This window comes from Ornithorhynchus anatinus, chromosome X1 (assembly GCF_004115215.2).
Source record: "Ornithorhynchus anatinus isolate Pmale09 chromosome X1, mOrnAna1.pri.v4, whole genome shotgun sequence".
In the NCBI taxonomy this organism is placed as follows: Eukaryota; Metazoa; Chordata; class Mammalia; order Monotremata; family Ornithorhynchidae; genus Ornithorhynchus; species Ornithorhynchus anatinus.
Window position 1 is genome coordinate 15,935,856 of NC_041749.1, and position 15,070 is coordinate 15,950,925.

General features: G+C 40.5%; 1 protein-coding gene across 7 annotated transcripts in view; it reads right to left on the reverse strand.

The window, feature by feature from the left end:
• PKHD1 (PKHD1 ciliary IPT domain containing fibrocystin/polyductin) overlaps nt 1-15,070 on the reverse strand; it is a 344,877-nt gene that overhangs the window by 16,468 nt on the left and 313,339 nt on the right. For all 7 annotated transcript variants that reach the window (XM_029050691.2, XM_029050690.2, XM_029050688.2 and 4 more), the window contains 2 exons: nt 6,441-6,573; nt 4,252-4,339 (listed from right to left, as the gene is read on the reverse strand). In XM_029050691.2, coding sequence (XP_028906524.1) covers nt 4,252-4,339; nt 6,441-6,573 — 221 coding nt within the window. The remainder of the gene's footprint in view (nt 1-4,251; nt 4,340-6,440; nt 6,574-15,070) is intronic.

The window sequence follows — 15,070 nt, forward strand, 5'->3', positions numbered from 1 at the left end:
TCCAGGAGTCTTTTTTCCAATTAATTTCTTATTTTGCCCTTATATCACCCCAACTGCCACTTCAGCTCTCCCTTGGCATCTAAGCAGTTGAATACCCTCACAACACTTAGGTATATATATATATATATATATATATATCTTAAATACCCTACTGCTCTCTCTTCTATATTTTACTTTATTGTCTCTCTCTCCCCTTTGAGACTGTAAGCTCCTCGAGGACAGGAATACTGCATGTTCCCTCCCAATACTATGTTCCTGCCTCATAGAATAGACTCCAAAAATGTTATTGATTGAAGAACTTGTCCAAATTCTTCTGGAAGGGATTATTTCAAAATAGGCCTGTATACATTCTGCAAGACATGAGTCATTGCGAGGGAAACCTAGCTATGACAAGTATGGTTGGAATGACTATTTTATTAAGACAAGAAGAAATGAAAGCATACTTGAAATATAAAAACCAAATTTTTAGTAGAGTGCTCTGAATGCAGTAAGGGCTTCATAAATGTTATTAGTGTTATTTTGATTTACCCTGGCTAAATTGTAAGCTCCTTGAGGTCAGAGATCATGTCTTCTTACTCTAACACAGTCTCAAGTACTTAATATAGGGTTCTGCCCAGAGTAAATGCTTAATAAATACCTTGGATTTGACTGAACACATGGACGTGGCATTCTTTAGGATAGGCTGTATTCACCTGTATTTCTAGAATTACTTTCAGCCTGTTTTTGATGATTTAGCGTATGGATTCGGCCAGATGTACAGGGATAAAGCCAAAGATAAGAATCAGACCAAACTGTTAGCAATCCAGATTTGCAAATAAAATGAAAAATTCAGTCCACACATCTGAACCACTCTCCTCTGGGCTCCCGACATCAGACGAATCGTCAAGTTAAAGAAAGTAAATGTGGAAAGGGTTAGAGAAATGTGTCGGTTGTTAAAAAATGATATGGGTTGAATACGGCCTTACTAAACGGCTACAATTAGAGGGATTTTAAGTCTGCAGCATGATCAGCAAATCACGCTGTCTGGACGAGAGGAAATTCAAGAGGCCAGACAAGACATTTTCCCAGGTTCCATGGTGTGTTGTTTTTCTTTCCTGTGATTCTTCAAACAACAGTAGACCTAGAGTGGACAATTGGACATACTTCATGCATGAAATGAACTTCCTTGTTTTTTAACATAGAAAGAGAAATGTATGTTTATAATCTCTGGATTCAATCCAGGATCCTGCAGCAGGTTTTCGGTCTAAATTGCACCTGAATCAATATTTAGAAGGTTAGTCTATGCTGATGAATCATACAATTCTCATTCTTCAAGCCTGCGTGAACCCAGTGTTAGATCCAATCAGAATCACCTGCGACCAATCTGAATCTTGTAGAGAAAATAAAATCGTCGTCTGGTGATTTACTCCTTCCAACGTGTTTTTTTAAGAAAGAAACGTGGAAATATATGATATATTTGTGTGTGTATTTATAATTGAGTCAATCAATAATATTTTTGAACGCTTGCTGTGAGCAGAGTGCTGTACTAACTGCTTAGGAGAGTAAACTATAAGGGAGTTGGTAGACACATTCCCTGCCCACGAGGAGCTTACAGTCTAGGGGGGAGACAGACTTTAAAATAAATTACAAGTATATACCTAAGTGTTGTGGGGCTGAGAATGTGGTGAATAAAGGGTACAAGTCCAACTGCATCTTCTAAAGCATTTGGGAAGATGAAGCTGACGAGAAGAGTCCACTATTATATGTGTGGATAAAATGATCCCTGAGTGACCAACCCAATGTTTACTCTTAATAACAGTCTTAATGAATGTCTTAATATCTTAATGAATGTCTTTTCTCTAGACTCTAAATTTGTTTGGGGCAAAGAATCTACCTACCAACTCTGTTATAGTACACTCTGCCAAGTGTAGTTAGAGTACAATTAAATCATACACAGTCCTTGTCCCACATGAGGCTGACAGTTTAAGAGGGTAGGAACGAGAATGGTTTACCTCCATTTCACAGATGAGTTAACTGAAGCACAGAGAGAGACAGTGATTTGCCAAGGGTCATTCAGCAAACAAGTTGCAGAGTGGAGATAATAATAATAATAGTGATGGTATTTGTTAAGTACTTACCACACGCAAAGCACTGTTCTAAGCGCTGGGGAGGATACAAGGTGATCAGGTTGTCCCACATGGGGATCACAGTCTTAATGCCCATTTTACAGATAAGGTAACTGAGGCACAGAGAAGTGAAGTGACTTCCCCAAAGTCACACAGCTGACAAGCAGCTGACAGGATTTGAACCCACGACCTCTGATTCCCAAGCCAGGCTCTTTCCACTGAGCCACGCTGCTTCCCTCTTGTCGATTCTCGTCACAGGTCCCAGACGGAGATGCTATGTTGAGGGGATCATTTTCTCAATACTGGTGAGCTAACTGTTTGACAGCCCTGCATTGTTGGTAATTTTGACCTCCCATTTAATCGTGAATATAGCTTATAGTTGACGCAAGTGAAACTGTTTCAGAATGCAGGCTGCTCTCCTGAAACAAACAGAGGAAGCACTGTGGCTTCGTGGAAAGAACATGGGCCTGGGAGTCAGAGGACCTAGATTCTAATCCTGGCCCAACCATTTATCTACTGCACGACCTTAGGCAAGTTATTTAACTTCTCTGTGCCTCAGTTTCCTCATCTATAAAATGGGGATTAAATTCTACTCCTAGCCTACTTAGACTGTGAGCCCCTGGTGGGAAAAGGACTGTGTCCAGCCTGATTATATCTACCCCAGAGCTTAGGATAGAACTTGGTATGTAGTAAGCACTGAAGTTCCATGATGATAATTTATAATAATACAGAGGCCTGGACACCACAGTTGGATCCACCACTGATCTACTGTCAATCTTCCAAAAGTCATGTTTTTTATTTTCCATTTCTTTGTCCCTGTGTGTCGAGCAAAAGTGTACTTGGCTAGAAGAATTTGGTGATAGCTTTAAATTCTGTGCAGCCCATGAAAAGCCTGGGAAGTCTTTAGAGCTTCCTTGGTATAGGTTAGTACATAGACTCGATTTGCTTTGGGTTTAAATATATTAAATATATACCATGTTAAAAATTACCTGATCAATTCTCCTTTGTAATGGATTACGCAGTTTTACTTTCTGGTTCTTTGGTGCTTTTCTATGAAAGGAGAGACTTGGATGGGGGCAAGTTTGTATGCACTCAATCAACTCGCCCCCTCTTACCTTTCCTCACTGATCTCTTACTACAGTCTAGCCTGCACAGTTTGCTCTTCTAGCACCAGCTTACTCACTGTGCCCAAGCTCATTTATCTTACTGCCTACCCCTTTCCCGTGTCCGCTCTCTAGGATGAAACTCCCACCCTAATCCCTCCACATATGCCAGAATACCACTCTCCCCAACTTCGAAACTTTATTAAACTAAAGTTTCCTCTAACAGGCCTTTCCCAATTAAACCCTTCTTTCCCTGGATCCATCGCCATTCATTCATTCAGTGATATTTATTGAGTGCTTTTATGTGCAAAGCACTGTACTAGGCACTTGGAAGAGTATAATATAACAACAAACAGACACATTCCCTGCCCACAATGAGTTCACAGTCTCCTTTCTGTGTCCTCTATGCACTTAAATCTATGACATTTGGGCATTTGTTATTCACCCATCCTGAGGTCCACAGCACTTACATACTTGATTAAATCATATATTATAAATTATTTATTTATGTTAATGTCTGTCTCCCCCTCTAACCTGTAAGCTCATTGTGGGTAGGGAATGTGTCTACCAACTCTGTTGTACTCTCTCAAGTGCTCAGTACAGTGCTCTGCAAACAGTAAGCCCTCAATAAATACCAATGTAAGGTCCTCATCGTGTTGTCGCGACTGAAGAAGATCTTAACCTTGAACACTTGCTTTTCCTAAAGAAGACAATAATGGAGGCCCTTGTCTAGGTTTCTGCACCTAGACTTTCACTAAGCAGGATTGAACTTAGGGACTTTCGTGCTCTCAATCCAACAGGCCATATTGCCTATTCAGCAATGTACGTGTCTACAGGGAAAGCATTAATGACCTGATCTGGACTGCTAGTCAGAAGTGGAGTATTATGGGAGCATCTTATTGTTTTAGTCAGATTATTCAAGGGTTTAGCGTGATTTAGCCTAACAAACATGGTCACTCAGTTTTGATCATGAACTACCAAATATATCCACTCCAGGCTTACTGTATGCATTGACCAGAGCATGTGCTTTTACCACTTCTCACCTTGTAGCATCATTTCCGGTGCTCCTTCAAGAGAAGCTTGCACAATCCAAGGCTCCCAGGGAGGACCTAAGATTTCTACCCTTCGACCCTGAAAAGGAAACAATCAATTCATCAATCCATGGTATTTACTGTGCTCATATTGTGTGCAGAACACTCTACTAAATGCTCAGGAGAGCTCGGGAGAACATGCAATAGAGTTGGAAAACACATTCCCTGCCCACAAGCAGCTTTCAGCCCAGAGAGGGACACAGACATTAATAAAAATAAATTACAAATATATACATAAGTGAGGTAAGGCTGAGTGTGGGGGCGAATATCAAGTGCTTAAATAGAAAGACTGATGGAAGAAGATACTTTCTGGTGTCACTTTCTTTAGGAAATGGGAATTCTGAGGGTAGATTTTTAAAAGCAATTTAATGACCAAACAACTAGCCAGAATAGCATGAGAATACTTTAACCTATCAAGTACAACTCATAAATATTTGTGTTTTACATTGTTATCTATTTAAGCCTGGCTATCCCATATTTCCAAGTGTGTACAAATGTAAATAGATAGGGTTCTATGAAGCCAAGCTAAACATACACTGTCACCATAATATGGAAGAATTGGGTTTCACTGAAAGCAGTAAGGAAGGAGCCACTGGAAAGTGAGCATTTAAAGATGGTATCAGGTTGGGAAGAAGGGGGGAGGCAATATTTTTGACAAAGTGAGAAGGGATGGGGTCAAGAACATAGGTGGAGGGTGTAGAATTTGAGAGGATGCAGGAGATCTGCTCTTGGGATATTCAAGAGTACACTGCTGGAAAGGATGGCAAAGTCAAAGAGGGAACAGGAGAAAAGATTAAAGGAAAGCGGGGATAATTCAGGGTCACCACGTTTAAAGGTTTCAATTTTTTTGACAAACTGTATGACCAGATCATTATATCTTGTTCTTTACAATTGCAATAAACTTGTGCATCAGACATTTCTAATGATTTGATTTTCTTCTTATGAAAACAAGAAGTGCTAGGCCTGAAACCTTCCTTAATGTAAAAGGAACTGGCCCATGTGTCAGTGAGGGTAGACTCATGGTCGGCATAGAACAGTCTCCACATTGGCTCTGTCCATTCATATTCCTCTCTGGAAAAGTAATATAGATAGAAAAGGCAGGTGACCTGCTTCCTACCAATTCATTTTTTATTGGGTTTCCACAGGACTATCTGGGAAAACAAGAAATGTATGTATTTGCAATAGGCAAATGTTTGTCACTTATTCCCTATAAAAACCATTAGGATGAGATGGCAAGGTCTAAGAGAGGAAAGCATGGGACCAAGAGGAGTCCAGGAGAAGCAGCACAGCCTAGAGGAAAGAACACTGGACTGGGAGATGGAGGATCTGGGCTCTCCCAGCTCTGCCACTTGTCTGTTGTGTGACCTTGGACAAGTCACTACATTTTTTCTCTGGGCCTCAGTTTACTCATCTGTAAAATGAGGATTCAATATCTGCTCTCCTACTTTGACTATGAGCTCCCTGCAGAACCTGATTATCTTGTATTTACTCCAGTGCTTAGTACAGTGCTTCCCACACAGTAAGCTCTTAACAAATACTATAATGATTATTATTACTACTACTAACAGTAATCTCATGTGGGTCCAGTGAGCATTACTGATTACAAGACGTTTGAGAAGACTAAATGTTCTAGGGTGACTCACAAGTTGAATATTTTACCGCTTTGATTGGTAGGGAAATGACAGAACTGTGTCTGAACTAGAAGCTTATTTAAGAAAGAAAGGACTACCCATAATCTTCACAGTTGATATTTGAGATACAGATCCATTATGCTAGAGAAATCAAGGATACTATAGCTCTTAGAACAGAAAAAGAAAAGAGGCTTCCCCTTCCTCCTAGGCCCACCCTTTACAAAAAAGCTAAAAACAAGGTTTGGCTTGTTTGAATTTCTGTTTTCTTAGTTTTTGACTTATTGTGAAGAGGGAGGATGTGTCCTGAGTAGAAGAGAGACAGGGGAGTGGAGAAAACCTTCCCAGACTAACCTTTCATCTTTCTACCCTATTTTTCTCATCCCTACAGAGAAGACAATGATAGAGACAAAACCAGTGATGATGGTGACTTGGATGTACACATTACATGTGTCAGTGCATTAATGAAATGTAGTTATAACAGGCAGAGAAAGATTAGAGTTGACATGGTACCTTCTTATCCAAAATAACTAGATGTGGTTGCACTGGAAGCTCTTTCCCGACTTCTCCGTTGGATGGTTGGGTCTGGACAGAAAGGGTGTGAGGCTGTACATAGACCAAGTTTCCAGTATTAAGGCTCGCATTTCTTCCACATGCAAAAGAATAAAATTAGACACTATTTTTAGTTTACAAATGCCCCTCCTGTAACCATTTTCTTTCCGATGCAAATTCATGTTGTTCGCAATCATTTATCTATATATCCTGGGAGAGTAATAATTACGGACTACTGATTTTATTTATTTGTTATTACACATATGGGGTGCTTAGAATGAGCAAAAGTTGGGCTAGTAAGAATATGGTGGGTGGCAATATTTCTGATCTTGATGTTGATTGGTCAACCTAATTCTCTAGGAAATCAGAAAAACAAATTAAACAGGAATCTCTTAAGTGAGGAGAATTAGAAAACTAAACATCCCCTTTGGAAGTTTATCACTTGGTAAATGACATTAAATATCAGGATATCAAATGGATCTTGGAAAAGATAAAAATTGAATCACAGAGTATAATCTGCCTATTCTGATTCTCCTTCTTCTTAGGCTTCCCTCGTGTGTGTGTGTGTGTGTGTGTGTGTGTGTGTTTGTCTACAATTAAACATTCATTGTGTCTCCAAACTGCAAACTGGAAAACAGAGAGAGAAGAACCAGCTTCTAAAGAAGAAAGGGGATATCCAATATCTTTCATTTGATTTCTGAAGCATTTCATGATAGAAATTGCTCATGTCTCACTGGGCAGGAGACATGTCAGAACTAAATAGTGCCATTTGATGGGCATTAGGCAAGGACTTCTAATGAAAAAATACATATGTGTGTTTTATTTATGTATAGTTTAGGGCTTCGACATCTGTTTCCTGAAAAAATGCTGCTCTCTTCACCAATTCACTATTCATATTTTGCTTATTTTGTTTTATGGTACTTGTTAAATCTTTTCTATGTTCCAGATACCGTACTAAGCACTGGGGTAGATATAGGATAATCAGCTTGGACATATTCACAATATAAGTTGGCCTGAAGAGGATTTAATTCCCATTTAAAAGATAACTAAGGTACAGAGAAGTTAAGTGACTTGGCCAAGGTTACACAGCAGGCAAGTGGTAGAGCCAGGCTAAGAACTCAGGACCATGAACTCAGAACCCAGGACCATGAACCCAAGAACTCAGGATCATGCTCTTTCCACTGGGCCATGCTACTTCTTTTTGGTGGAAGTTTAAGGGAACTGTTGGAAAATCTGCCACTGGGAGAGTGATCACTGGAGATAAAATTAGCAACAGAGATGTGTTAGGTGTCACATCAACAATCTTGGTTGTGAATGTCAAGGGGGTAGAATGCTGGGCTGAATGAATCAGTAAGGGATCTATAAAGACACAGTAGTCACACAAATCCAACTGTGAGCTCAGATGACCAAGACACAGCTCCTTGTCTTCTCCATTTGTGCCTCATATTCTTAAATCCCCAAACCTACTCAGGTGGAGGGAACCTCGAAGTTAAATTTAAAGATCACGCTCTGTCCCAAGTCTAATTCTCATGTTGAGTAATTTGCATAAAGGATTTTCCACATTAGAAGTACGCTTAATTGTGAAGTGCAACTGCACAGCCATACTTCGTGGCCCTGACTTGGGGATAATTTTGAAAGAAACTATGACATCTTAGCTTAAAGGGTTTAAAAAGATTAGTTTTGGGGTGGTTGTTTTTTTGACAGACTGTCGTACAGGAGCTCTCAAATAAAGGATATCGGGTCCAATTTTGAGGCCAAATTGCACCCCATAAGCTTTATGTCACCAACTGGGGAGATTTATGAAGAAGCTTTTGTCTACTTTCATCTGATACCTGAGCTGGGTCCTGTGACAGAAACGTGGCCTCTAAGTTAATGATGATTCTACTGCAATGAGCCTCATACTAGATATAGGTCACCAGTCCAAAATTTGAACTACAGGTGAGAGGGTAAACAGTTGGATTCAAGGAACACCCAGACTCAAAGTACTTCACCGACCAGCACTCTGGGCCTCGGGGAATCGGAGCAACTTCCTGAATGCTTGCCCAGACCCTACCTTGTCACCCTCTTAAGTTTATTATGAGCAAACATCTCTTATTAAATGTAAACAGCATCTCTCAGGAGGTCAGAGAATTGCCGCTACTGTGTATCCCTAGGTAATACCGCTTTAAACTCCACATAAACTCTTAAGCCGTTTCTATCCTAAAACCAGACCGTAGGTGGTATGGTTTTTTACGATATGTTATAATAGTGCAATAAATCTGTTAGCTTAAAATCGAATCTCCGTGGCCTTTTAGAGAAATCATCATTAAATGCAGGGTCCCGTTAATGATGCCATCGAAGTGAAATTGTTTAATCTGCTCAGGGGGTGAAAGGTCACCAAATGAATTTTTTATAATACATCAACTTGACACGCAATAGGGAAAACTGTAATAGATAAAAGCAAAGAAAAGGGCACTGTCTTCTTCTGATAGGTCAATAGCAGCCAAGAGAGTCACTCATCCACTTTCCCTTCACTATGGTGCTTCTTTTCCATTTAATATGGACACCCAATTAATACCTCAGTGCCACAGACAACCTCATTTTAGATGACTTATAGCAATTTCTCCCCCTTCTCTGAAATGAAAGTGATCACAATACATCATAGCATTGTGCGAATTAACGTTAATTGATTCGAGTTACCAAGCAATGATGGGCCACTTATATAATCTAGGCCTTATTTGGCGCTGGAAGGGATGGAGGGAAGATTAGATTCCAGGGTCCGTTGCTGGGACGACGGGAGTCACCTGACGCCTTGTTAGACAGTTGTAAGCTTCTATTGCCGGCCCCAGTGGGGTCGTCTGTAAACTGGAGTGATGTCCAAACATCATTACACGCTGCTCCGATATTAAAGCAAAGGGATTAGCACCTTATTGCAAGCAACCTGGATTTGTCATTGGGCTGTCGTTATCCAATTTCCAACAGCTAATGTGACTTTGGCCTGCAGGCAGAAGGACCTGCAGCCAAACTGGAGAGAAAAAGAAAAAGCCCACCCACCCACTCAAATGTTAACTCCTCGCTCTACGACTTCAAATAACCAATCAGGTGGGTGACTTGTTTTTTCTGGTTTTTTGTTTCCTGAGCTGGGTCACGTGCTGCGAGGAACAAAAAATGAATTTTCCCCAAAGAGGAAGAATATTCCCAGGGTAAGGAGTGTGGGATCCCTTCTTTTTGGCCCCTCTAACCTGCCTGGTCTGTGGCAGAGTACTCAAGGAGTTCATCATCTTCGGTCCAATTCCGGTAAGCCTGTGTGTGCCGCCTGTACAATTGAGCCCCACTGAGAACTACTAATGAGACAAGGGAAAAAACATCAGGCACGAGAGCGAAAACTCCTCCTCCTTCTCTTTCCTCTTCTCTCCTAGTCTTCTCGCCTCCAGAGCTACTAAACTACATCACCTTAAAATAGATTAATGTCCTGAAGTTTTTTTCTCTCCATATTATTTTAAATAGGTCTGTTAGGTATATTAGGGACTCTTCAATTATAAAGGACTATGAAGATCACCAACGGTGGGAGAAGAAAGATGAATGCGCTAGTCCCCAGTGGGAGTCAATGTTTTCCCACTACCCAGATGAAACTGGACAGGACATGTGAGAAATATCCTCACCCATGGGACATCCTCATCATCGTAATATTTATTGCTTATTATGTGCAGAGCACTAAAGTGCTTGAAAGAGTTCAAAAGAGTTGACAGACGGGTTCTCTGACCACAACAAGCTTCCTATTCCAGAAGGGTACATCTCTCCCTGCCCTCAATTACTGTTATTATTATTATTATAATAACAAAGATAATAATGTTTGTGGTATTTGTTAAGCACTTACTATGTGCCAGGCACTATACTAAGCACTGGGGTAGATACAAGGTAATTGGGTTGGACACAGTCACTATCCCAAATTGGGCTCACAGTCTTCATCCCCATTTTACAGATGAGGGAAGAGTCACAGAGAAGTGAAGTGACTTTCCCAAGGTCACATAGCAGACAAATGGTAAAAGCAGGATTAGAACCCAAGTCCTCCTGAGTCCTAGGACCGTTGCAGAGATTCAAATTATAGCCTGGGTGCTCAGGCACCAACTAAAGCAAGACAAGCTTCATGACCAAAGTGTGAAAATCAGTGAAGGATATTGTAATAGTTCTTGTGATTCCATCAGAGTTTTCTTTCAGCAAAATGATGGCATGGCAGTGTAGCATCCTAGAACTGGCAACATTACAGGAACAGGAAAATAAAGACAGTTTGTGAACTCCTTTAGGGATTATCTAATGGGAAGGCCAAAATATTATCATGACTAGGGAGAACATTAGTAGTGATGATCCCTTAAGGTCATCAACATCCTCGGAACACTGGCTGGACCAAAATGAGTCATCCCACAGTGGTCGGCAATAGTGAGGCTCCATGAATTAAGCTTCCAAAGAGAAATTGGGAATAGATGCATTCTAGTTCTAGTTATATGACTCTTTATACTACATGAAGCTATGCTCTAGGGGAATAGATGTGCTCTAGTTCCAGTTTTATGACTCTTTATCCTATATGAAGCAGTGCTCTAGACTTTCCTTTTTGGACAGGGGTTAAGACAATCAGGTTTTCTGTAAACTCAAAATAGCCAAGAAATGCCCACAAATGTCTGTTGATTATGTTGGACTGTCCCATTAAAACAGTGGATGAGCCTCAGTATGTGTCTGGATCAAATTGATCTTTGGAGGGTTTGGGGAGAAGCCAAATTGTAAGGGCATGTATTCCTTCAGGAATAAACAAAATACCAGGCTCAGCCTGCCTAGGAAGTTTCTCATCCAATGTTGACAGATTAGTCCAGGAGGCCTCTAAATGAACATTTCCTCAAAAGCTACTGCCAGGGGACGAAGGCAGACTTCAGCAGAGGGAAGATGCTGAATGAGACTGAAAACAGGGACTTATATAACTTATTACCCTCGCCTGGCTTTCTTGCCCCTGCCTGCTTGATCTTGAGAGTAGAAAGGTTTGGTTATTTGGTTACCCTGAAGTGGTGAAAATATTTCTGCCCTCCTCCAGCTCCAGATGATGTCACATTACACTGTGTATATATGTTGTCACAGACTTAGTGCCATCGCATGCTCTTGGCACATAGAAAGTGCTTAACAAATACCGCACATTATTATTATCACTATTAGACACCAATGTTTTTTCAGCTTAGTGGACACTCCCAGTCCCACGTGACTACCAGACCTGCTACGACCATCTTTGAGAGGGGAAGAGCCCTTTCCTCTGCCATTTTGGAGAGAGGCTGTGACACTGCCCCACCATGAGATACCCTGAGCCAGTTTAACTCACTTGTCTGAAGCCAGCCCTGCTGGAAAGAATGACAGGATATCAACAAATTGGAACTGATTGGAACTAATCTCTCCCAGAGTTTAATTTCCTAGTTTACCTGCGGCCTCTGCTGAAAAGTGTAGTATTGTTGATTGCTATAATGGTTACTTGGTATTCACTAATATATATTTAGTTCCCATAGGATTTTTATTCCAAAGAGCTAGAAGCAGTTGGTATAGAGTACAGGATTCCTAACTAGCAAGCACGCGACGCATTACAATTCTATGATTTTATGATTAAATATTAAGTCCCAAAGGGAGCTCGGAACGACAGAGGAAAATTATTTTAGAAGGATCCCTTTGGCAAAATCAAAAGGGGATGTGAAAGAATGCCAAAAAGAAAGGAGATGTAGGGCCAAGAAGTGTTGAAGAAAATATTTGCTTTTATAGAGCTCAGCAGACTTTGGTTCTCTCAGGTTGGAATTCACTGGACCAAAGGGAAATTTCATCTATGCCTACACTATTACCTCCAGGGCCTTCCCGCTTCCCTCTACATCATGAGAAACTCCTTGACATTATCACCAACTACCTCTACCAAGTTTCTCCAATTTATATATTGATTCTCTACATATTGATTCTCAATCTATATATTGATTCTCTGTTGATTCTCTTTCTCCAAGTTCATCTTCTGGCTCCACCCTGTGCCCACCTGGAACTTTCTCCCCTTTCAACCCATTGGACATCACTTGCCCCCAACTTCAAATCCTTTTGAAACCTCACTTCCTCCAGGAAGCCTTCCAAGATTAATTCCCATCACCTCAAATCATTTCAATCCCACAGGCCCCCTTCGCACTTATGTATTTGATTATGCAAATAAGAAGGTGATGACAATATTGATGTGGTCTCCTGTTGAGATGATGGATGAGCCTCAGTCATGAGGTTTCAAAACTGAAAACTTTCATGAGGGAATTGATTACAGAGCTAGTCGTTTGCCCTGCTCACATTCTCTCGTCTCCCCCAGTGATGCTTCCAATGGGGTGAAGAATGAAATAAGCAAATAGGTCACTAGGGAATAAGTTAATATAGAGGGAAAAGTTAGGGACGTTGGAACATAAATGTAGATGACGAGGAGGGCAAATATGACAATTATTCCAAGGATCCTTTGAATATTGGCAGAGACAGATTATTTGGATGAATGGACTACTGATGTGATGGGGTAATAGCACTGCTTATATTTTATGTTCTTAAACTATGGTTTAGTGACGGAAACTGGTGTGAAAATATATTGAACATAGAAAAAAATTGCACCTTTGATTTTGGTATCTGTTCTCAGCACATAGCTGCATCTATATACATGTATATGCAAATATACACATAGAGAGATAGATAAGCTCAATATCCATTCACTGGCTGGTCTGTAAACTCCATGAAGGCAAGATACTCCCCCAAACACTTAGTAAAGTTCGATGCACACAGTAGGTATTCTGCCTAATATATTTCAGGATCAGAGCCTGAGGTCTACGGCTAGATAAGGAAAATGAGGATTTAAATACAGAACTTTATTTAGATTGTTGAGGTAGTGTTCCCTTTGGGAGTGTGCAAAGTGTTAAAATGTAATCTCTAATCCTCATGATTACACAAAGCAGACTTAAAACACTCTCCTCGTAAATTGACAATCAGTCAGTCAATCGTATTTATTGAGTGCTTACTGTGTGCAGAGCACTGTGCTAAGCTCTTGGGAGAGTACAACACAACAATCAACAGACACATTCCCTGTGGCTATAGGGCCAACAAGCTGAAGGTCTGAGAAGGACCATGGGAGAAACAGTACTAGTTTCATAGGGTTCATTCGACCCATACATGAAACTGGTCTTTCAGTGGGAACGACAATCCTTAGTAGCCAAGCTGAATTCAATAGGGCGGCAGTAAGGAAACATAGATTATGACCAGAACTTCAAGGATGTTGCCTTATGGGACAGGGGTTGTTTGGTCACATCATAAAGAGCTTGAAAACTCACTGGATTCCACCGGATGTTGGTATTACTCACTTACACTAATATTTATTCAGAGAAGTTATGAGACACTATTTTTGCCCAAGATCCTCTTCTTATTTTTTACAGTGCTTGGGTACGCTGTCTAGATTGTGTGAGAATGAAAGTGAGGATATTACAGGTCCCAACAGAAAATATGTGATATGGTTTTATAAGTTACTCTGGTTTTTATTACATCAAAAGTGTCAGAGCCAAAAGTTATTTCATAATGGCATTGACAGATGGTGGGTAATAAGCCAAAGTGATCTTCTCACTGAAGCCTACTCTTATTGAGTTGAGGCAATAATAAGCATTGTATTTAGATCCAAATTCATGCCATCTCCTCTATCTTTTCTATTTTTTTCTGCCCTGATGTCTCCCTCTCCCTCCATTTCTCTATTCACTTCTGTGCTGTGGTATTTGCTTTTTAGTTAAATAGAAATATACATATATATGTAAACATGTACTAAATACTCATCCTATCTTTCAATATTATTAAAAGCAATGATATCCCAAATGAAGCTTAGTATTAGAGTCATCATTTTTTTTCTTATCTAGCCAGAGACTCGGAGTTTCTTGACATTAAAGAAATTAGGCTGGATCAAACAGAAGTCAGGTTCAAGGGATGTAAGAAATTAACTACCATTTTAAAATATGACTGGGTGCTTGAACTTGGGTTTTTTGCCTCATAAAAGATATCATACTACATCAAATCAGTAGCCCATCCAGACCAGTAATCTGTCTCGCACAGTGGCCCAAAACATGCTTGAAGATGGGTTGGTCTCCTTATTCACCACTATCATTATGATTCCACCTTCTAACATCCCTAACTTTTCACTCTAATAACGCTTTTTGGACCTATAGCAGTAGATACCCCTTCATGCTGCTGTTATGAGAATGGGTGAATGACGCGTACACATTTGACCTATCCACGTTTCATGATTAAGCCTCCGGCCCCTGATTTTCACCCTCCTCCTCACACATTAATGTACATATCTAATTAATTCATTTACATTAACACTGGAATCCCCCTCTGGAATTACAGGTCCAATTCTTTATAGCCTCACCTAGTGGCAAGAACACGTGCTTGGGAGTCAGAGGATATGGGTTCTAATCCCGGATCCACCACTTGTCTGCTTGGTGACCTTAGGCAAGTCACTTCACTTCTCTGTGCCTCAGTTCCCTCATCTTTAAAATGGGGATGAAGACTGTGAGCCCCACATGGGACAATCTGATTACCTTGTA